The sequence below is a fragment of the Neovison vison genome, chromosome 12 (genome assembly GCF_020171115.1).
Source record: "Neovison vison isolate M4711 chromosome 12, ASM_NN_V1, whole genome shotgun sequence".
Lineage (NCBI taxonomy): Eukaryota > Metazoa > Chordata > Mammalia > Carnivora > Mustelidae > Neogale > Neogale vison.
Genome location: NC_058102.1, coordinates 101,618,729 through 101,641,211, shown reverse-complemented (window position 1 = coordinate 101,641,211; position 22,483 = coordinate 101,618,729). Strand labels below are relative to the sequence as shown.

General features: G+C 42.2%; 1 protein-coding gene across 4 annotated transcripts in view; it reads right to left on the bottom strand.

Annotated features, from left to right (window-relative positions):
- Positions 1-351: 351 nt before the first annotated feature.
- Positions 352-22,483, bottom strand: part of OS9 (OS9 endoplasmic reticulum lectin) — a 32,789-nt gene continuing 10,657 nt past the window's right edge. Inside the window, exons 6-15 of one of the 4 annotated variants that reach the window (XM_044226750.1) lie at positions 5,244-5,454; positions 5,036-5,140; positions 4,730-4,830; positions 4,500-4,545; positions 3,735-3,823; positions 3,243-3,536; positions 2,803-2,995; positions 1,693-1,857; positions 1,408-1,520; positions 352-1,134 (exon numbers count right to left, since the gene is read on the bottom strand). In XM_044226750.1, coding sequence (XP_044082685.1) covers positions 1,009-1,134; positions 1,408-1,520; positions 1,693-1,857; positions 2,803-2,995; positions 3,243-3,536; positions 3,735-3,823; positions 4,500-4,545; positions 4,730-4,830; positions 5,036-5,140; positions 5,244-5,454 — 1,443 coding nt within the window. In that variant the 3' untranslated portion in view covers positions 352-1,008. The remainder of the gene's footprint in view (positions 1,135-1,407; positions 1,521-1,692; positions 1,858-2,802; positions 2,996-3,242; positions 3,537-3,734; positions 3,824-4,499; positions 4,546-4,729; positions 4,831-5,035; positions 5,141-5,243; positions 5,455-22,483) is intronic. The other 3 variants (XM_044226751.1, XM_044226752.1, XM_044226753.1) reach the window with 3 other exon arrangements.

Genomic DNA, 22,483 nt, shown 5'->3' with positions numbered 1-22,483 from the left:
GCGCACTGTGGTGGGCGGCACACGAAAAGTTACTTTTCAAATGGGGTAACTCCATGCTGTGCACCCCACTTTCCAGATGTGAAGGGGGAAAGAAGGAATAGAAAGAGGAGGAAAAAGAGGGACAACGGAACTACAAGTGCTTCAGTCCTTGGCATGTCAGTGGGCTTTGTTTCTCTGTCCTGGTCTCTTCCTGTGTGTCCCAGTCCCCACTGGTGCCACCTGGCAGGGGTGGGGGTGGAGCACAGAATGGGATCAGAGAGTGTGCACCCCACCCTGAGGAGAACACGAAGCCTCAGGTCTACTAGAGCCCCGGCTCCACCCACCCCTGAGAAGAAAACACAGATTGATGGATTGATGGTCCAGTTCTTTATTGAGAAACCTGATTGTTCAAGAACATGGTGGGTGGTTCTGTACCCCACCCTTTTCAGTGGGATCGTGTCAGAGGTGGTGGGCAACTTTCTCCCATTTCCTCAGAAATAGAGGTGAAGGCACCTCAAGTCGGAAGCCCGGATTGTAGGGAACAGTGTGGGCAGGGAAAGGAGTAGGGCAGCCCGAGCGGATCCGGAAGGCAGTGGCCCCAAAGAGCAGTTCAGGCAGGGTGTGGGGGGCCCGCTGAACTGTCCCACTCTTCTTGCTCTCCCCACCCTCCTTCACTCAAAAGATCTCATCAACTCCAGGGAGGGAGGGGAAAGGAACCGACAAGTTAGGGGACGGGTACCAGGGAGCCAGGGAGAAAGTAAGGGGCTATAGGGAGAAGCCTGGGAGAGTAAACTCCACAGGGTCGCGAGGTCTTGGGTGGCTCTGAGCAGCAGCAGTGGGGGGGGTGGCGTGCTCACCCCAGGGCCTCTCTATACTCCCCAGGAGGGAGGCAGCAGGAGGCCAGGTCCACAGCTCAGCTCTACTCTGCTGTTTGGCTTTCAGAGCCCTGGGCGCGGGTGAGGGGAGGAGGAGGCAGGGCCAGTCTAGGCAGGCTCTGGACTCCCTGGCCAGCCTATGGCAGAGGTGGTCTCAGAAGTCAAACTCCTCCAGGTCTCCTGTACCCTCCCCACCTCGAGAGCCCCACACCCTGCGGTAATTGCTCTCCAGCTCCTTCTGTCGTTGCCGCTCTTTCTGTGCCTCCTCTGCTCCCTGCACCTGCGGGGAGGGGGCGTGGTGAGGGGCTGCTGGTGGTGAGGCCAGGGCGCGCAGGGCACTAGAGCATCCGGGGACTGGCCATGTGGGGAGGGCAGGGTCCTGGCACCCGCATTTCGCAAGGGAACATCCATCCAGTTGCCAGAAATTCCCGCAGCTCAGAAGGTGGCGAGGCTGGGGCTGGTCAGGATGCCCCTGGCCATGCTCTCCACTCCACTGCACTAGAGTGGGGTGAAGGCCTGGAGCTCCAGGGCTGGGGAGTAGGCTGCCTCTCACCAAGATATTGAAGAAAATCTCCTTGAGGTTTCTCGTGTCCTCGTCAGTTAGCCAACGTGCGTCCTCCTCTGTCCCTTCAGCCCCTGGTCGCACGATTTTGATTTCAATTTTCCCTGGAAAGGAGCCGTGAGGGTAGTGAGGGGAAAGGACGGATGGGCGCTACTGTGCAGGGCCCTCTGCCTCCCAGGTCCCCAGCGAGGTTTCCAGTCCGCTTTGACCCAGCCCCTCCACCTCGGGCAGCAGGCCCTGCCAACAGCTCTGAAGCCAGCCAGCCCCAGGGCCCACCTTCCGCTGTGAGCCCCTCCCTCTCCAGCAGCTCCTTCACCAGCCCCTCGATTTGTTTCAGCTGTGGGTTTTCCCGTTTCATCTCGAGGACAGTCAGATCCTGATTGGGGCCTCCGTGACGGAGCTTGGTGACCCGGACCCGGACTCTGTGCTCAGGATCCTCCTCTTAGAGGGGGAGACACACAGGGAGACACAAAGCAGAGCCGTGACTCCAGGTTAGGGGCGGTGGTGGTCACCTCACCCCCGGCCATCCACTGGTTTGGGCAGTTTTCCATCACAAACATATAGAGGAACTGGGGCTCAGAATCAATTAATGCCCTCCCCTTCAGGCCTCTACAGCTTCCTCCACCAGTGGCGGCCTCCCTTTCGCCTCCTGGACTGGGAAGTCTCTGCTTCTCCCCCACAGGAAAAATGACTATGTTTTCTGAAGCAAAAATCAGGCCACCCAAGCCAACAAAGAAGTTTTGTTTCTTAAGAAGCAGGTTGGAAAACTGTGGTTTGGTACTCCACATGCTGCTACTCGAAAGACATTCCAATGTTTATAGAGATAGTGGGATGGACGGTTTGAAAAGAGAATATTCCATTTGGAATGTCTGATCTCATATGACCCTGTGGAAGGGAGATCAGGGAGTGCGAGAAGCAGCAGTAACTGCAAGTCTGTCCAGGAAGTCAGTTTAGGAATAACTGGGCTTGCGTGTTCACACCCCACCAGCTGGGGCCTCCCCCAGTTCACAGGGCTCAGTGTTGGTAAGCTGCCTCCTTCCCCCATGTGTGGTCTTCAGCACACAGGCCTGCTTGCAGTCATTCCCTTACTGTCTCCTGACCACCCACTATGCGCCAGGGAAGTGTTAGGCGCTGGGTGCACAGAAGCAAGCCAGAAAACAAGACAGATACACTCCAGACGCTGCTTCCCAAGAAGATGAATGAATAGGAGATAACGAGGCAAAGGGATGGAGGCCGTGGGAAGGCAGGTGTGAAGACAGTGTTCCAGAAAGAGGGAAGGGAGTACGCTTTCTCAGAAGAGAAAGAACATGATGCCCTCCAGAGTCCACCAGCTGAGGGACAAAAGACAGTGGGCTTGACTGCCCCTCCCTGTCTGACAGCTCCTACCTGCTGTTTTGGGGGAGGGGGTAGGCTTTGGGGGGACAACCCTCCTTTTCCTGTGCTTCTTCTGTGCCAGCTCTGGACTCTGTTTTTCCTCCAGCCTTTTGATGAGTTTGTTGAGAGTGGATGTCAGGGCCAGCATTGCCCGATCGCGCTCGGATTCCTTCTTCAACCCGTCTGGGTCCAGCTCCTTCTCTGTCTGGAATGCCCAAAGCAGGAGTGGAGAGTCAAGGGTCTGGGGGGGCAAAGTCAGTGGTCCACGCTCTACAGGAGAGCACTAGTTAAGTTTCAGCCCTCTCTTCAGTTCCCCTTCCCTACTGTCCCCCTTTCATCAAGTAAACAACCTCCCGGAGGCTGCTCTGTGCTCCCTTTGGGCCCCTCTGCCCACCCGGCCTGAGCCCACAGGGCAGTGGGCTGGCGTACATGGGAGTGAGGGCCACGCGCACCTCCTGGATGATGTTCTCCAGTTCCCGCTCCATGCCAGCCTTCACCTCCGACCGGAGCCGCTCTCGGTCAGAAGGGAGCAGTATCCCTTCCAGTTCCTTCTCAAACTCTCCCAGTAACTGCTGTTCATCCTCATCTTCATCTTCCTCCTCCTCCTCCTCCTCCTCTTCCTCCACCTCGTTCTGATGGTCCGTGTTACTCTTTTCCTTCACCTCTGCTTCCCTCTGAGGGCCTTCAGCGGCATCCTCCGCAGGCTGCTCTGGGCCTCCGTTTGGCCTCCCCTGGCTGGACGGGGACTAGAAGAAAGAGGTGGACACTTGCGGTTTCAGCAGAGACACAGTGGCCGGAGCACAGTGGCGGTGGTCTCGGGAGAGGGAAAGAAAGGGAGTCACCCCCACTGGGCTCACTGCAGGCCCCGGTCAGGGGCAGTTGGCTAAATGCTCCCTACAGGGAGGTGAGGCGGGCTCTCTCCCTCCCTTAAGCAGGGTGCATACCTTTTTTGCGCCACCTTTCAGCTCCTCTATCAATTGAATCAAGTCCGCAGGACTCCGGATGACTTTGACCTGCACATTGTTCTGAAAATCTGCAATGAAAGAGCAGGAGTGAACCAGTTGTGTCCTAAATTCTATTTTGATTTCCTAAGGAGAGGAGAGGAGAAGACCATGGAAGGACACGGTCCCAGCCTCCAGGAGCCACCTGTCTGGTCAGTGAGCTAGGGGCCAACGTAACCCCCCGGAGAGCACTGTCCTAAGGGGGACCCACAGGTGAGAGAAGGAACACTAACAAGCTGCTGGCAAGGGCACCACTGAGCCCCGCTTGTAATGACTCCAGTTTTTAGGACTATAGAAGAGATTCTGAGGACACAGGCTCCTCTTCCCTGGATACTGTTCTCTTTCCACAAATATAAACTATTGTCGACTCTGTTCCAGGCACTGTGCTATGAACTACAGACTCATTCTCATTTAATCTCACAACCACCCTGTAAGGTAGGGGTATTACCCACTGTTGGGAGTGAGGAAATTGAGGTTAAGTGAAATCACCCAGGATTACAAAGTCAGCAAGCTGTGAAACCACTGTGTCCTGCTATCTCCCTAGAACAGAACTGCTGTCTGCCAACAGTATTACCTCCTGTAAAAATGAATTTGATGATGGCCTGGCAGCCCAAACTCCCCAACCAATGTTTACCTCCACCCCACCCCCACTCCCTCCAACCTCAGAATACATGCAACCAGGAAAGGAGACAGGGACGGTTCGCTCACCTTGGGGAGGGCCGGGAGCTGGATCTGCTGTCTCAAGGTTGGGTTCCTGCTCCCGATGAGGAGAAAAGGGCAGAGTCAAGTACACAATCGTGTTTATGCCTACCACACACTTAAGGTGGTGGTTCTGGGTAGATCCTGGCCTCCCTAGACCAGTATAGGTCATCTCGTGATGACCGCAGCTTGCCCAGGGCCAGCCTCATCAGAGCAATGGCTGGGAAGCTGGCTCTCACCTCAGCCTGAGCTTCCTCCACCCCAGGGTTCTGCTCCTCTGGCTCATGAAGCATCTTCCAGAAATCTGATTCCTTACTCTCATCCTTGGTGGGGTGTGCACCTGGGACACACAGAACAGGGAGGAATTGGGAAGGAAGGGAGAAATGGAAGGAACCAAGCAGAATAGGGTCCATTCTCCTTCACTATTGCTAAGGAATCAGGACCCACTTCCTCCCCACCCCCAACAGTCAGTCCAGGACAGTAAGACTGGGGAAGGGAAGGACCAGAGAGAGAGGTGTCGTGGAACAGGGCTAACAAGGTCCTACCTGTTCTCTTTGAGGGCCCTGCTCCCAGCTGGACCTCGCTCCACATGTGTGGCTCCAGGTCTTGCAGCTCCTCGAGGACTTTATCCCCGTATTGCTTGGAGTCTACTGAGAAACAGCGTGTGGGCAGGACAAGGCCACGTGCCTCTGGGCTCTCAATCCCTTATCTTCTGCCGGTCCCTCCCCTGATCTCACCCTTCTCATTACTCACCAGCTTGCCTCTGAATGTAGGCCATGTACTCCTCAGGCTGCAGAGCAGGGTGACAGAGAATGGCCTGGGGAGCGGCACTGGGTGGGGGCCGGAGCAGAGGGTGGGGGCACAGCCGAGGGGTCCGAATGGTCAGCACATAAGAGCAGGACAAGGGCTCATCCACACGATCAATGTAGTCCCCAGAAATACCAGCACCCTCGTCACAGAGGAACTGCCAGGACAGAGAGGGTGGACAAACAGTAATGACTGCTACCCATGAGCTTTTGTTCTTGCAGCAGCCGCTTGTTCCCGAGCACGAACTGTGTGTCTGGTGCTGTGCCTACACCGTGCGAATGACACTTTACAGACACCAGCTCTGTTAATCATCACAAAACCTAGCAAGGGACGGATTAGTATCTCAGGTTTGTGGCTCAAAAAACCGAGGTCTGACTCGGATAAGGGACTCAATCAGGCTGACTACAGGTAAGTGGTAAAAACAGGAATTGATTTCAGACAGCTTCCCTGTGGATAACCAGCCAGTTTGTGTTTCCCATTCTTCCTCTATATAAATACAGTGTATATATCCTTGCATGCATTTGAGATACAGATAGGATACAACTGACCCTTGAACAATGCAGGGGATTAGAGACACTGACCTCCCGCTCCACAGTAAAAAATCTGCCCAGAACTTCCAATACCGCCCCCCCAGCTTCACTACTAAGAGCAAGAGCCATAAGAGCTCACTTTTTACTGAGATCTACAATTTACTGGAGACACACTGCTCCTGCAGACCGACGAGCATCCCAGAGTTTTGAGCAGACACCCGCAACACTTGAGCTCATCCCAACAGCAACAGGAGGTGGCTCTGAAAGTGTTACAGTCGGGGCGCCTGGGTGGCTCAGTGGGTTAAGCTGCTGCCTTCGGCTCAGGTCATGATCTCGGGGTCCTGGGATCGAGTCCCGCATCGGGCTCTCTGCTCAGCGGGGAGCCTGCTTCCTCCTCTCTCTCTGCCTGCCTATCTACCTGTGATCTCTCTCTGTCGAATAAATAAATAAAATCTTTAAAAAAAAAAAAAAAAAAAGAAAGCGATACAGTCGTCCAGTATGTCCTGTGGTTTTATGCTGTTATGATTTAATACTGCATCCTTGTTTGTTTACACCTCTCTATACTGTGGATGACACCATATATGGTCTGTAAGTTTGTGCATAAGTTTTGATAAATTTTAACTTCTGTAATAGATTCGTGTATATTTTATGGTAGCAAATGGTAAAATAGACTACTACTACCTACATATATTTCATGCACTCATGACATACCTAACTTAATTTTTTCAATCCTTCTGAGCTACATGGTTCATCTGGGAGTTTTTTCAAATTGTCACAAATCTCCAAAAAAAATTTCCAACATATTTTCTGAAACTAAATATAAGTATGCCCACACCGTTCAGACTTGTGTCTGTGTTGGTCAAGGGTCAACTGTACTTATATGTATTTGAAATATATACATATTTTTGTGTGTGTACTCATGTAATATGTGTGTATAAATATATAAATATATATATAAAATATATAAAAATAAATATATAAATGTAAATATATAAATGATTAAAATTTTTCCCTGCAAAAGACAAGAAAGAAAAACAGACCTCAAATCAGTAACTTAACCTTCTACCTTAAATCACTAGAAAAAGAAAAGCAAACTAAACCTGAAGCAAGCAGAAGGAAGGAAGTAACACAGATCTGAACAAAAGTAAGTGAAATAGAGGATAGAAAAACAACAGAGAAAGATCAATGAAACTAAAAGTTGTTTTGAAAAGATCAGTAAGTGACAAAACTTCAGCTAGACTTACCAAGAAAAAAAGAGAAGACTCAAATTAGTATAACCAGGAATGAAAGAGGGGATACTACTATTTACTTTACAGAAATAAAAAAGGATTGTAAAGTAATACTATGAACATCTACATGCCAACGAATCAGATAACTTAGGTGAAATGGACACATTTCTAGAAAGACACACTACCAAAACTGATTCAAGAAGAAATAGACAACATGAATAGGCACATAACAAGTAAAGAGATTAAATTAGTAATCCAGAAACTAACCACACAGAAAAGCCTGGGCCAGATGGATCTACTGGTGAATTCTACCAAATATTTAAAAAACAATAAATACCAATCCCTACTCAAACTCTTCCAGAAAAAAATGAGAGGAGGGAATATTCCCCCAACTCATACTACAAAGCCAGTATTATAACTGTGATACCAAATCTACACAATTATAACCCTGATACCAAATCTACACAAATATATCACAAGAAAAGGAAATTGTAAGCCAATATCTCTTATAAATGAAGACCCCCCCCAAATGGTCAACAAGATACTAATGAAATTTAGCAACATATAAAAAGGGTTACACACCAGACCACATGGATTTATCCCAAGAGTGCAAAGTTGGGCTAACATAAAAAAATCCATTAATGTAATGAATACATCCTATCAACAGATTAGATGACAAAACCCACATGATCATCTCAATGGATGCAGAAAAAACATCTGATAATATGCGACACACTCTTCATGATTAAAACATTCAACAAACTTAAAATAGAAGAGAATTTCATCAACCATCTATGAAAAAAAAGCCATCTATGAAAAATCCATAGCTAATATTATACTTAATAGTGAAAAACTGAATGGTTTCTCCCTAAGATCAGAAATGAAACAAGGATGGAGCCTGAGTGGCTCAGTTGGCTAAGTGTCTAACTCTTGATTTTTCGGCTCAGTTCATGATCTTGGGGTCATGAGATCAAGACCCTACTGGCTCCAAACTGGGAGTGGAGCCTGCTTGAGACTCTCTCTACCCCTTTCCTCTCCCCATTCCTTCCACTCCCAGCTCTCTCTCATGCTCGAGGTCTTTCTCTCTCTCTCTCTCTCAAAAAAAAAAGGGTGGGGGGAATAAGACAAGGGTGTCTGCTTGTGCCACTTCCATTCAGCACTGGGGTGGAGGTTTCGACCAGGCCAATAAGGCAAGAAAGTGAAACAGAAGGCATCAATATTGGAAAGAAAAAAATAAAACTATCTCCATTTACAGATGATTTTATATACAGAAAATCGTAGGGGGCATCTGGGTGGCTCAGTCGGTTAAGCATCTGACTTTTTTTTTTTTTTTTTTAGATTTTTTATTTATTTGACAGACAGAGATCACAAGCAGGCAGAGAGGCAGGCAGAGAGAGAGGAGGAAGCAGGCTCCCTGCTGAGCAGAGAGCCCGATGCGGGGCTCGATCCCAGGACCCTGGAATCATGACCTGAGCCGAAGGCAGCGGCTTAACCCACTGAGCCACCCAGGCGCCCAGCATCTGACTTTTTTTTTTAAGATTTTATTAATCCATTTAAGAGAGAGACATAGCAAGAAGAGAGCAAGAGCAGGGTGGAGAGGGAGTAGCAGGCTCCCACTGAGCAGGGAGCCTGATGTGGGGCTCAGTCTCAGAACCCTGGGATCATGACCTGAGCCAAAGGCAGACGCCCAACTGACTGAGCCACGCAGATGCCCCAACATTTGACTTTTTAGCTAATTCGGGTCTTGATCTCAGGGTCAGGAGTTCAAACCCCTCTTAATATTAATACTTAATATTAAGATACCAATCTTCCCTCAAACTGATCTTTACATTCAATGCAATCCCCATCAAAATTCTAGCTGGTTTCATTGTAGAAATTAACTAACTGATCCTAAAATTCATATGAAAACTCAAGAGACTCCAAATAGCCAAAATAATCTGGGAAAAGAACAAAGCTGGAGAACTTACCCTGATTTTTAAAACCTGCTACAAAACTACAATAATCCAGGGGCACCAGGGTGGTTCAGTGGGTTAAAGCTTCTGCCTTTGGCTCAGGTCATGATCCCAAGGTCCCAGGATCGAGCCTCACATCGGACTCTCTGCTCAACAGAGAGCCTGCTTCTTCCTCTCTCTGCCTGCCTTTCTGCCTACTTGTGATCTCTGTCCAAAGGAAAAAAAAAAAAAAGACTACAATAATCCAGACAGTGTTAGTACTAACATAAAACAGATACATAGACCAATGAGATAGAATTTAGAGTCCAGAAATTTATTTACCTTTACTTTCATCTTTTTTTTAAGGTAACCAAGATAATTGAATGGGAATCATCTTTTTCAACAAATGGTGGTCAACTGGATATCTATGTGCAAAAAAAAAAAAAAAAAAAGGAGTTGGACCCCTACCTCCTACTATATACAAAATTAACTCAAAATGGATCAAAGTCCTAAATATAAAACTATAACATTTTCAGGAGAAAATACAGGTGCAAGTCTTCATGGCCTTAGATGAGCTAGCTAATGGTTTATTTGATAGGACATCAAAGGCACAAGCAACAACAACAAAAAAAATAGGTAAACTGGAATTCATCAAAATTAAAAACTTTTGGGCACTTGGGTAGCTCAGTGGGTCAAGCCGCTGCCTTCGGCTCAGGTCATGATCTCAAGGTCCTGGGATCGAGTCCCGCATCGGGCTCTCTGCTCGGCAGGGAGCCTGCTTCCTCCTCTCTCTCTCTCTGCCTGCCTCTCTGCCTACTTGTGATCTCTCTCTGTCAAATAAATAAATAAAATCTTTTAAAAAAAAAAGAAAAAAAATTAAAAACTTTTGTGCTACAAAGGACACCATCAAGAATGTGAAATGACGGGGCACATGGGTGGCTCAGAGGGTTAAAGCCTCTGCCTTTGGCTCGGGTCATGATCCCAGAGCCCTGGGATCGAGTCCCACATCGGGCTCTCTGCTCAGCGGGGAACCTGCTTCCTCCTCTCTCTCTGCCTGCTTCTCTGCCTACTTGTGATCTCTGTCCGTCAAATAAATAAATAAATAAATAAAATCTTAAAAAAAAAAAAAGAATGTGAAATGACAACTCAAAGAATGGGAGAAAATATTTGTAAATCATTTATCTGATAAAACTTGTATCCAGAATATACAAAGAAATCTTCCAACTCAATAACAAAAAAACACATAATGCAGCTTAAAAACAGACAAAAGATCTGTAGATCTGTAGAACTCTGTAGACAACTCTCCAAAGAAAACACACAACTTGCTAATAAAGCACATGAAAAGACGCACCACGTCTTTTATCATGGGGGAAATGCAAATCAAAACCACAATGAACTACCACTTCACACTCACTAGCATAGTTATAGTTTAAAAGATAAAAAAAGCAAGTATTGGGGTGTCTGGGGGGCTCAGTCGGTTGAGAGGCAGCCTTTGGCTCAGGTCATGATCCCAGGGTCCGGAGGTCAAGCCCCGCATGGGGTTCCTTACTCGGCAGGGAGCCTACTTCTCCCTGTCCCTCTGCCTGCTGCTCCCCCTGCTTGAGTTCTCTCTGTGTCAAATGAATGAATAAAATCTTAAAATAAATAAATAATTTTAAAGAGAAATAAAAGCAAGTGTTGGTGAGGATGTAGAGAAACCCTCATATACTACTCAAGGGGCTGTAAGATGGTTGCTACTGCTTTGGGAAAAGTGTGGCAGTTTCTCCAAGAGTTTACCATATGATCCAGCAGTTCTACTCCTTGGTATCTACCAAGAGAAATGAAAAGCTATGTCCCCGCAAAATCTTGTCCACAAATGTTAAAAGCAGCATTGATTTTAACTAAAAAGGCAAATAACCCAAATGTCCACCAAGTGATGACTAGATGAACAGAACATGGAACAGTTCTTGGCAATAACATGTGAGAAAGTACTGGTGATGCTACCCATAGATGATCCTCGAACACACGATAAGTGAAAGAAGCCAGACACAAAGGTCACACACTGTATGGTTCAGTCACATGAAATATCTAGAAAAGGCAAATCTGTAGAGACAGAATGATGAGACGTTGTCTAGAGGTCTGGAGTGGAGGGTATGGTCACGGGGACAGTTTGATGGAGAGTAACTGCCAATGAGTAGGACTTTCTTTAAGGGTAAGGAAGATGATCTGAAGGTAATTGTGATAATGATGGCACAATTCTGAATATACCACACACCACTAAATCACACGCTGAATTGTATGGCATGTGACTTATATCTTTATAAAAACTCTTACTGAGAAAAATACTACTAATTTCTTACTCAAGTGAAAGAAAAGATGGCATGATTAAGACAAAATGAAAGAAAATAAAAGAAAGGAGAGAAAAAGAAAGAACAGATAAAACAAAAGAAAGCATAAAGTAAAATGTTAGATGTAAATCCAAATTTATATATATATATATTTATATATATACATATATTTATATATATAAAATAAATGGTTAAAATTTTCTAAAAACACAACTATATGCTGTTTATAGAACACATTTAAGACATAAGAATATAGAAAGGCAAGGAGCACCTGGGTGGCTCAGTGGGTTAAAGCCTCTGCCTTTGATTTGGGTCATGATCCGAGGGTCCTAGGATTGAGCCCCACATCAGGCTCTCTGCTAGTCGGGGAGCCTGCTTCTCCCTCTCTTTCTCTGCCTGCCTCTGTGCCTACTTGTGATCTCTGTCAGATAAATAAATAAAATCTTAAAAGAAAAGAATATAGAAAGGCTAAAAGTAAAAGGATGAAAAAATAGAATAAACAACTCAATGAAAGCTGTTATATGGTTCTATTACCACACAAGAGACTATAAGCAAAAAAAAAATTAAGACAGAAAAGGTCAATTCATAATTTTAAAAGTTCAACTTATGAGGAAGATAATCTAAATTGTATATAATTCTTTATCTTCCTTATTGTCTGTCTCTCCCAACTAGAGCAGGAATTTCTGCCCTTTTTTGTTCACCAAAATATCCCCAGCAACTACAACAGTGCCTGGCATGTAGAAGCCCTTAATAAACATTTGCTGAGGGTGCCTGCATGGCTGTCATTGAGCATCTGCCTTGGCTCAGGTCATGACCCCAGAGTCCTGGGATTGAGCCCCACATTGGGCTCCCTGCTCATAGGGAAACCTGCTTCTCCCTCTCCCACTCCTCCTGCCTGTGTTCCCTCTCCAGCTGTTTCTCTCTCTCTGTCAAGTAAAATCTTTAAAAACAAACAAACAACAATTTGTTGAAGAAATTAATACATTGCCCCAATATACATAAAGCAATAATAGACAGAATAAAAATGAATAAATTTAAAGAATAAGGAATAACAGACAAATCAATAATTATAGTGGAAGACAAATCAGTAAAGATACAAATGAATGAACAGCACAATTAATAATTGTGACCTGAAAGACATACAGAAAACACTGTACCTAACAACAGAGTATACTTTCCTCTCCAGCACAAAGAAACATTTAGAGAAACTGACATATACTGGACCATTCAACAAGTCTCAGCAAATTTAAAGGACTCAAATGGTACAACTATCAAATCATCTATGTAATTTTGATATATATAAGAAAATCAGGGAAACCTGAAGATACTGAATATTTGATAATAATGAGGAGTTACTGTTAATCTTTAGTGTATTGTAGTTATGTTTTTAAAAGTGGATTTTTTTTTAAAGATTTATTTATTTATTTGAGAGAGAAAGAGAGAATGAACATGTGAGAGGGGGTTGGGGCAGAGGTAGGAGACAGAATCTCAAGCAGACTCCATGCTAAGCAGAGATCATGACCTGAGCGGAAACCAAGAGTCGGACACTGAACTGAATGAGCCACTCAGGGGCCCCTAAAAGAGCTTTAACCTTATAGGGATAAATACAGAAATATTTATGGATGAAATGATATCTGTAATTTACTTCCAAGTAGTCTGAGAGTAGAGAAGGTAGTGAAGAGAGGTGGGAAAGAAGATAGATAAAATGAAACTGGCCCTATTTGTTGAAACTAGATGATCACAGGGGGTCATTGTACAATTATCTATGATTTTATATATTTCCAACTTTCCAAAATAAAGGTTTTACAAGGACAATCTTAAATACATTAAATCTGTACCCAGCACTTATGTTTTCCAGATATATTTACACATGAATATATGTATAATGTAATAATCTGTTAATAACAACAAAAAGTGGATGGAAAACTATTTACTCAGTACAGCGATGATGACAAAATAATGGAACATTCATCCAGCCATATAATATGCATATGTAAAAATTTTTAAAAAGCTCTAGATATGAGGCCATTGAAAGATTTCTAAGAATTATTGTCAAGATATGTAAAAACAAGGTGCAGAACATATGTTTAATATACTGTATGTTGTGTATAAAAAAAAAGAGAAAAAGAAATAAGATTCTCTAGTCATAACTGCTTGTGAACCAAAAAGAAAGGCTGGAAGTGTGCATAAAACACTAAGAGCAAGGTGACCTGTGGGGAGTGGGTGGGCACTATGGGAACTGAGCAGGTGGGAGGTTAAGTTGGGGAGGGGGAGTTTTCCTAGTACAAAAATTTCTATATTTTCTAAGTTTTGAATCATGGGAAAGTATTATCCGTTTAAAATTTAGATAAAGATACAAATCAAAACCAATGAGATACCACCTCACACCAGTCAGAATGGCTAAAATTAACAAGTCAGGAAACGACAGATGTTGGCAAGGATGTGGAGAAAGGGGAACCCTCCTACACTGTTGGTGGAAATGAAATGCAAGCTGGTACAGCCACTCCGGAAAACAGTATGGAGGCTCCTCAAAAAGTTGAAAATAGAGCTACCCTATGACCCAGCAATTGCACTACTGGGTATTTACCCCAAAGATACAATGTAGTGATTCGAAGGGGCACGTGCACCCCAATGTTTATAATAGCAATGTCCACAATAGCCAAACTATGGAAAGAGCCCAGATGTCTATTGACAGAAGAACAGATAAAGAAGATGAGGTATAGACATAGTATGGACTACTACTCAGCCATCAAAAAATGAAATCTTGCCATTTGCAACAACGTGGATGGAACTAGAAGGTATTGCACTAAGCAAAATAAGTCAAACAGAAAAAGACAATTATCATATGATCTCACTCTTATGTGGAATTTAAGAAATGAAACAGAGAATCATAGGAGAAGAGAGGGAAAAATAAACCAAGATGAAATCAGAGAGGGAGACAAACCATGAGAGACTCTTGATCATAGGAAACAAACTGAGCATTGCTGGAAGGGAGGGAAGTTGAAAAAAAAGAAATTTAGGTAAAGAAATTTAAAATAGCCATAAAAATTTATAATAACTAAAGTAGTGCTTGGAGAGAAACTTGTAAGAAATGTTTAATAAAAAGGAAAAGCTGAAAATGAAGGAGTTAAGCATTCATTTCAAGAAGTTAAAAATGGAATAGTAAAATAAACTCAAGAAAGCAGAAGGAAGGAAAATAAAGACTGGACATTAATAAAATAGAAAGCAAACGCAATACAGAAACTCAACAGAGCCAAAATAGTTGGTTCTCTAAAAAGAGTAATACAACTGACCAACCTCTGGTGAGACTGACCAGTAGCAAAACAGGCAAACAAAACAAAACAAAACCTCTGAGGAATGGAAAGTGGAACCTAATCACAGATGCCACAGGGATTAAAAAGATAATAGAAGAGTATCATGAACAACTTAATGACAATAAATCTGAAAAATCAGATGAAATGGATAAATTCCTAAAAAATACACATTACTATAACTGACACAAAGAAAAAAAAAACTTTGAATATTCCTAAAATTACTAAAGAAAAACGAGTTGAAAGTCTTCCCACAATGACAATGTAGACCAACACGATTTTCCAGGTGTATTCTAGCAAATGCTCAAGGACTAAAAGATTGCAATCTTGAGGCACCTGTATGGCTTAGCCAGTTAAGAGTCTGACTCTTGGGATGCCTCGGTGGCTCAGTTGGTTGGATGAATGCCTTCGGCTCAGGTCATGATCCCGGAGTCCCAGGATGGAATCCCACATCAGGCTCCCAGCTCCACGGGGAGTCTGCTTCTCCCTCTGACCTTCTCCTCGCTCATGCTCTCTCTCACTGTCTCTCTCTCTCAAATAAATAAGTAAAATCTTGATCTCAGCCCAGGTCTTGATTTTAGGGTCATAAGCTCAAGCCCCACGCTGGTGTGGGCCTACTTTTAAAAAAACTGCAATCTTAAACATTCTTTGGAGTATAGAAAAAGTAGAACATTTTTTAACTCATCTCTTTGAGGCGAGCATAACCTTGTTACCAAAATTGATAAGGATGGAACTAGAAGGAAAAACTACAAGTCAGTCTCTCTCAAGAGATATATATACAGAGTCCTTTAAAAAGCAGCAAACTGAATCCACCAAGTTCTAAAAAGAATAGTCAAGAATAATATATATGACCAAACTGGGTTCATCTCAGCAATGCAAAATTGGTTTAACATTAGAAAATCAACGGAGCATTTAATTTCAAATGAAGCTTTGGCTTAATATTAGGATATCAATTAAGTACACTAGTTTAAATCAGTTCCGTATTAATACATTCTTGAAAGAATGATCAGTTCTTAGGAACCAGTGAAAGGCGAATTAAATTCATCATGAGGTACCATGACACAGCCAATAAATCAGTAAAAATTTGAAAGTCCAGTAATAAAGATTGGCCAGGACGTGGAATGCTGGGAAGTCATACTGCAGTAAGAATATGAATGGGATGGGGTGCCTGGGTGGCCCAGTGGGTTAAGCCTCTGCCTTCGGCTCAGGTCATGATCTCAGGGTTCTGGGATCGAGCCCCGCATCAAGCTCTCTGCTCAGCAGGGAGCCTGCTTCCCCTTCTCTCTGCCTGCCTCTCTGCCTACTTGTGATCTTTCTATCAAATAAATAAATAAAATCTTTAAAAAAAAAAAGAATATGATGGGAACCAAAACTCAGGAAAATATCCTGCAATGCCAAATAAAGTAGAATAGGGGCTCACCTTCGTATCCTGTGACCCAGCAATGGTTCACCCAGACAAAATTCTCATTCAAGAGATCCTTACACTTCATACTAGGAGACACTTAAAAGAATGTTGTACATAGCAGCAGGTTTTGGATAGCAGAAAACTGGGAAAAACCCAAATGTCTGTGAAAGGTAATCCGGATGAAAAGATAACGAACTACACAAAGGAATATGCTACAGGCCTGTAAGCGTGGGCACCGCAGCTCCCACCCTTGACGGGGCTGGATCTCAAACCCCAGATTTCCTTGTGTGCACTCTGCATGTTTTCATACAATATGATACCATTTATTTAAAGTTCAGAAGAAGGAGGCTAAATTAAATGAGATGCATACACAGATGGCAAAACTCTAGAGAAAAGCAAAGGATTTCTCCTCACAAAATTAGGAGAGCTGTTAGCTCTGTGGTAAAGGGAAAGAGAGGGATGTGTTGTGTGGGGGCACAGGGGAACTCTTAAGGTGCTCTCAGCATTCTTTCATAATCTAAGGCAATTGGATGGGTATTTCCTTTATTCATCCAGACACGACAGATGCACGTTTTATACCATTTTATGTATTGTGGTATATTTCAGTTTTTTTTTAATGTGATGTGGAAAAAAATGACCACAACATTAAGGACAAGAAGAATAGAAGAGGAATAATTTACCATGAAGATATCACAATTCTTTTTTTTTTTAAAGATTTTATTTATTTATTTGACAGAGAGAGATCACAAGTAGGCAGAGAGAGAGGAGGAAGCAGGCTCCCTGCTGAGAGAGAGCCCGATGCGGAACTCGATCCCAGGACCCTGAGATCATGACCTGAGCCGAAGGCAGCGGCTTAACCCACTGAGCCACCGAGGCGCCCCAAGATATCACAATTCTGAATTTATATACATCTACCACAGCCTCAAAATGGGGAAGGAAAATTTAACAAAATCGCCAAATCCACCATCATGGTGAAAATTTTAATATACCTCTTTCAATAACTGGCCACCAGAACAAAACAAAACTAGTAGAAAACTTGACCAAAACAATTAGTCTTGAACTGAATAGAGAAAACACATGGTTTCAAGTACACCAGGACAATTTTTTAAAGTTCACCAGAGAAAGTCAATAATCCCCAACGAATCACTGACACAACAGCATAAAATGAGAAATCAATAGCAATTATATAAAACAACAAAAATAAAACACAGCTGTTTAGAAATAGCAGCCTCTTTGGAAAACAGTGTGGAGATTCCTCAAGAAATTAAAAATAAAGCTTCCCTATGACCCTGCCATTGCACTCTGGGTATTTACCCCAAAGATACAGATGTCATGAAAAGAAAGGCCATCTGTACCCCAATGTTTATAGCAGCAATGGCCACGGTCGCCAAACTGTGGAAAGAACCAAGATGCCCTTCAACGGATGAATGGATAAGGAAGATGTGGTCCATATACACTATGGAGTATTATGCCTCCATCAGAAAGGACGAATACCCGGGACGCCTGGGTGGCGCAGTTGGTTGGACGACTGCCTCCGGCTCAGGGCGTGATCCTGGAGTCCCGGGATCGAGTCCCACATCAGGCTCCCAGCTCCATGGGAAGTCTGCTTCGCTCTCTGACCTTCTCCTCGCTCATGCTCTCTCTCACTGTCTATCTCTCTCAAATAAATAAATAAAATCTTTGAAAAAAAAAAAAAAAAGAAAGGATGAATACCCAACTTTTGTAGCAACATGGACGGGACTGGAAGAGATTATGCTGAGGGAAATAAGTCAAGCAGAGAGAGTCAATTATCATATGGTTTCATTTATTTGTGGAGCATAACAAATAGCATGGAGGACATGGGGAGTTAGAGAGGAGAAGGGAGTTGGGGGAAATTGGAAGGGGAGGTGAATCATGAGAGACTATGGACTCTGAAAAACAATCTGAGGGCTTTGAAGGGGCAGGGAGTGGGAGGTTGGGGTACCAGGTGGTGGGTATTATAGAGGGCACGGAGTGCATGGAGCACTGGGTATGGTGCAAAAATAATGAATACTGTTATGCTGAAAATAAATACAAAATAAATTAAAAAGATAAGCATAAATATAAAAATCTAAAATCTGAGTGCTTGCTTGCACTCAAGCAAAGTGCAAGTAACAATGAAAATGGAAACACTGGATATGGACAGCTTTCTCCATGCATGCTTAGGAAAGGAGAAAGTGAATGAAGCATCCTGCAATTTCTATTATGGATGAAGGGACAATCTATTATACAAAGAGTTCTTATAAGTTTAGAAGAAAGAGAACAACAATCCATTAGGAAAATGAGCAAAGAAGTTGGATGGTTGAAAGAAGAGTAAAGGCTGAAAGAGAAATGGCTCTTAAATAGGAGTAAGATTATTTACCTTTTCCTAAGATAAATGTAAGTTAAAATGATACCAAGAAAGCACTGCTTATCTGATGCCTATTTGATGACTGGCCAAAATCTACAAGTTTTAAAATACTCTGGGTTGGCAGGGCTGTAGGGGAACTGGCATTCTCATACATTGCTGGAGGCAGAGTAATTTACCTAAGCAGGGTAACTTGGCAGTATGTATCAGAATCACACACGTCTACTTCCAGGAATTTAACTTACATCTATTCTGTAGGTACAAGGTTATTCACTGTAGCACTTTTGTGTTAGTAAGACTCAAAACAACCTAAATGTCCATCAACAGGGAACTATTTAGTCAAATGAGAGCACAGTGTATAAGAGAATAATAGCAACTGTAGAAAAGAACAAGAATGGGGCGCCTGGGTGGCTCAGTCAGTTAAGCGTCCTCTTCTTAATTTCAGCTCAGATCATGATCCCAGGGTCCTGGGATTGAGCCCCAGATCCGGCTCCAGACCCTCCAGAGAGTCTGCTTGAGGACTCTCTTTCTCCCTCTTCCTCTGCCCCTCCCCCTTCTTGCACTTTTTTCCTCTCTCTCAAATAAATAAATAAATCTTTAAAAAAAAATAAAAAGAACAAGGGAGTGATGGGCAAAATGGGTGAAGGGAGCTAAAAGGTACAAACGTCCAGTTATAAAATAAATAAGTCACAGGGATGTACAGCATGTGATTATATTTAACGATACCATATTACATATTTGGAAGTTGCCAAAAGAGTAGATCCTACAAGTTCTCATCACAAGAAAAAAAAAATTGTAACTGTATGGTTGACAGATGTTAACTAGACTTATTGTGGTGATCAGTTTGCAATACATAAAATACTGAAATATCATATCATATACCTGAAACTAATATAATATGTCAGTTATACCTCAATAAAAAGACAAAAAGAAAAAAAAAAACAAGAAACAGGGAGGGAGGGAGGAAGGAGGGAGGAAGGGAAGAAGAGGAAGCTATTTATATATGTATTTGGAAAGAGCTTGAAGATAAATGTTTGTATGAATATTGAAAAAAAATCTCTGAGTCAGGGCACCTGGCTGGCTTAGTAGAGCATGTGACTCCCCCTCATGGGGTAATGAATTTGAGCCCCATGTGGGGGTAGTTTACTTACAAATAAAATCTCTGAGGAGCACCTGGGTGGCTTAGTTGGTTGAGTGCCCGAACTCATCCAGAAAAAGACAACCATTATTATGATCTCACTCATATGTAGAATTTAAAATAGAGGATCAAATAAATAAATAAATAAATAAAACAGAGGATCATAGGGGAAGAGAAGGAAAAACAAAACAAGATGAAATCAGAGAGGGAGACAAACCATGAGAGACTCTTGATCATAGCAAACAAACTGAGCGTTGCTGGAGGGGAGGAGGATGGGGGGATGTGGTAACTGGGTGATGGACATTAAGGAAGGCACATGATGCAATGAGCACTGGGTATTATATAAGACTGATGAATCACTGACCTCTACCTCTGAAACTAGTAATACATTATATGTTAATTAGTTGAATTCAAATTTAAAAATACTGAAAAGAAAAAGAATTTTTTAAGTGTGGAAAAAAATTCAAGAAGCTTGGAAAAGAAACGAATAAACATAAGGAAGAAAGAAAGAAATAATAAAGATAAAATAATGATGTTATTGAAATAGTAAACAGAGTGGAAAAACAGCTCTTGGACTAATAGACAAATCTCTAGCAAGACAGATCAACAAAAAGAGAAAAGGCAAAGTCAATATTAGGAATTAAAAAGGGGACAGATCTATAAAAAGTGATTATTAAAAATAAAACATTATAATTTTATGCTAATATATTTGAAAATTTAGATAATTAAATAATGTCCTATGGAACTGTAACTTGTTAATGCTTCATGCATTAATATGAAAAATTCTTACCATTTAATAAATTAAATCAGTAGTAAAAACCATCCCCACAATACACAATATACAGTATTGTGGTATACTGGGACAAGGTGGTTTTAGAGAGTTCTCCCAAACTTTTAAAGAATAGATTAATTTAAAAAAAAAAAAAGAATGATTAATTCCTATCTCAGCAAACTGTTCCAGAGAACAAGGAAAGAGAGAAGCTTTTCAAGACATTTATGAAGCTAATATAACTTGATACAAAGACAAGACTAAAATAAAACAAGAAAATTGTAGACCAATTCACTTATGAAAACAGCTATAAAAATCAATTAAAATATTAGGAAACTGAATACATCAAGGTATTAAGAATATTTCGAGGGGCACCTGACTGGCTCAGTTGGTAGAACATGGGATTCTTAATCTCATGGTTGTCACTGGAATCCCATGTTGGGTGTAGAGATTACTTAAAAATAAAATCTTAAAAAAATACTTTATGACCATGAATTATTCCATAAATCTAAGGGCAAAAAAAAATTTAAGAAAATGAATTAGTTGAATTCACCATATTAAAAAATAAAGATGAAAAACCATTTAACCATCTTGATACAGAAAAAAACATATTAAAATTCCACACCTGGGGCGCCTGCGTGGCTCAGTGGGTTAAAGCCTCTGCCTTCAGCTCAGGTCATGATCCCAGGGTCCTGGGATCGAGCCCCGCATCGGGCTCTCGGCTCAGCAGGGAGCCTGCTTCCTCCTCTCTCTCTGCCTGACTCTCTGCCTAGTTGTGATTTCTTTCTGTCAAATAAATAAAATATTTTTTAAAAAATTCCACACCTACCCATGATGAAAATATTTCCAAAACTAGGAATAAAATGGATCTTTATTCACCTGATAAAGGGCGTCTACAAAAAGCCTACAGGAAAACATCATTTTAATAGTGTAACTTCAGGAATACTCCCTTTAAAGTCAGAACAAGCCAAGGATGCCCACCATAGCCACTTCTATTGTACTGCAGGTATAAGAAAAATAAAATATATAAGAATTAGAAAGGAAGAAACCAAAGTCTTGCTATTTGCAGATGACATAATTATTCACAGAGAAAATCCATGAGAACCTGCAAACTATTAGGAATGAGAGTCCAGTAAAGCTGTGAACATAAGATCAATATATAAAATTAATAATGTGACCATACCCCAGCAACACTCAATCAGAAAATGTAATTTTCAAAAGATGCCATTTACAGGGCACCTGGGTGACCCAGTCAGTTGAGCATCTGACTCTTAATTTCAGCTCAGGTCATGATCTCAGGGTCCTGGGATTCAGGCCTACATCGGGTTCAATGCTCAATGAGATGTCTGCTAGAGATTCTCTCTCTCTCTCACTGCCCCCCCTCAAATGGATAAATCTTATCCATTTAATAAATAAAAAATAAAAATAAACAAAATAAAAGATGCCATTTATAATAGCATCAAAAACTATAAGGTACCTGTATGCTTGAAACATTTGCCTACACACAAAACACAAATAAAAGCTATAAGATATCTAGAACCAACCTCACATGAGATATACAAAAGCTTTCATAGAGAAAATTGAAGTCTTACTACAGTACAAGGCAATAAGTAAATAGAAGTATACATTACGTTCATGGTGAATGAACAGTCAATATCATAAAATACCAATTCTCTCCAAATTAATATAAAATTCAGGGTAATTCCAATTAAAATCCCCAAGAGTTTTTTCACAGAACTTGTCCAATAATCTCAGTTTTGAAATCTGAAGGGAAAAAATGCCCATTATAAGATATCAAGACTTACTAAAAAGCTATAGTCCTTAAAACAATGTGGTATTGGTATAAGAATAGACAGACTAATGAAACAAAGGAGAAGCCAAGGAAATGCATATACACATATATGGCAACCTGATAAATGCCTGATGTGGCACTACAAAGTATGCGCTGCTCAATAAATGATGCTGCGACAGTTATCCAGATAAAAAATAGGTATATTTAGGTTCCAAGCTGACATGATATATTAAATTAATTTATTGAATTAAAGTCCAACATATGAGAAGAAAACTTCTATAATTTGAAAAATATAAACAGGACCTTTCCTATTAACAAAAGATATAAAATATACAAACTTTAAAGAAAAAGATTGATATTTTTAATCATATTGGAATTTTTAAAATTTT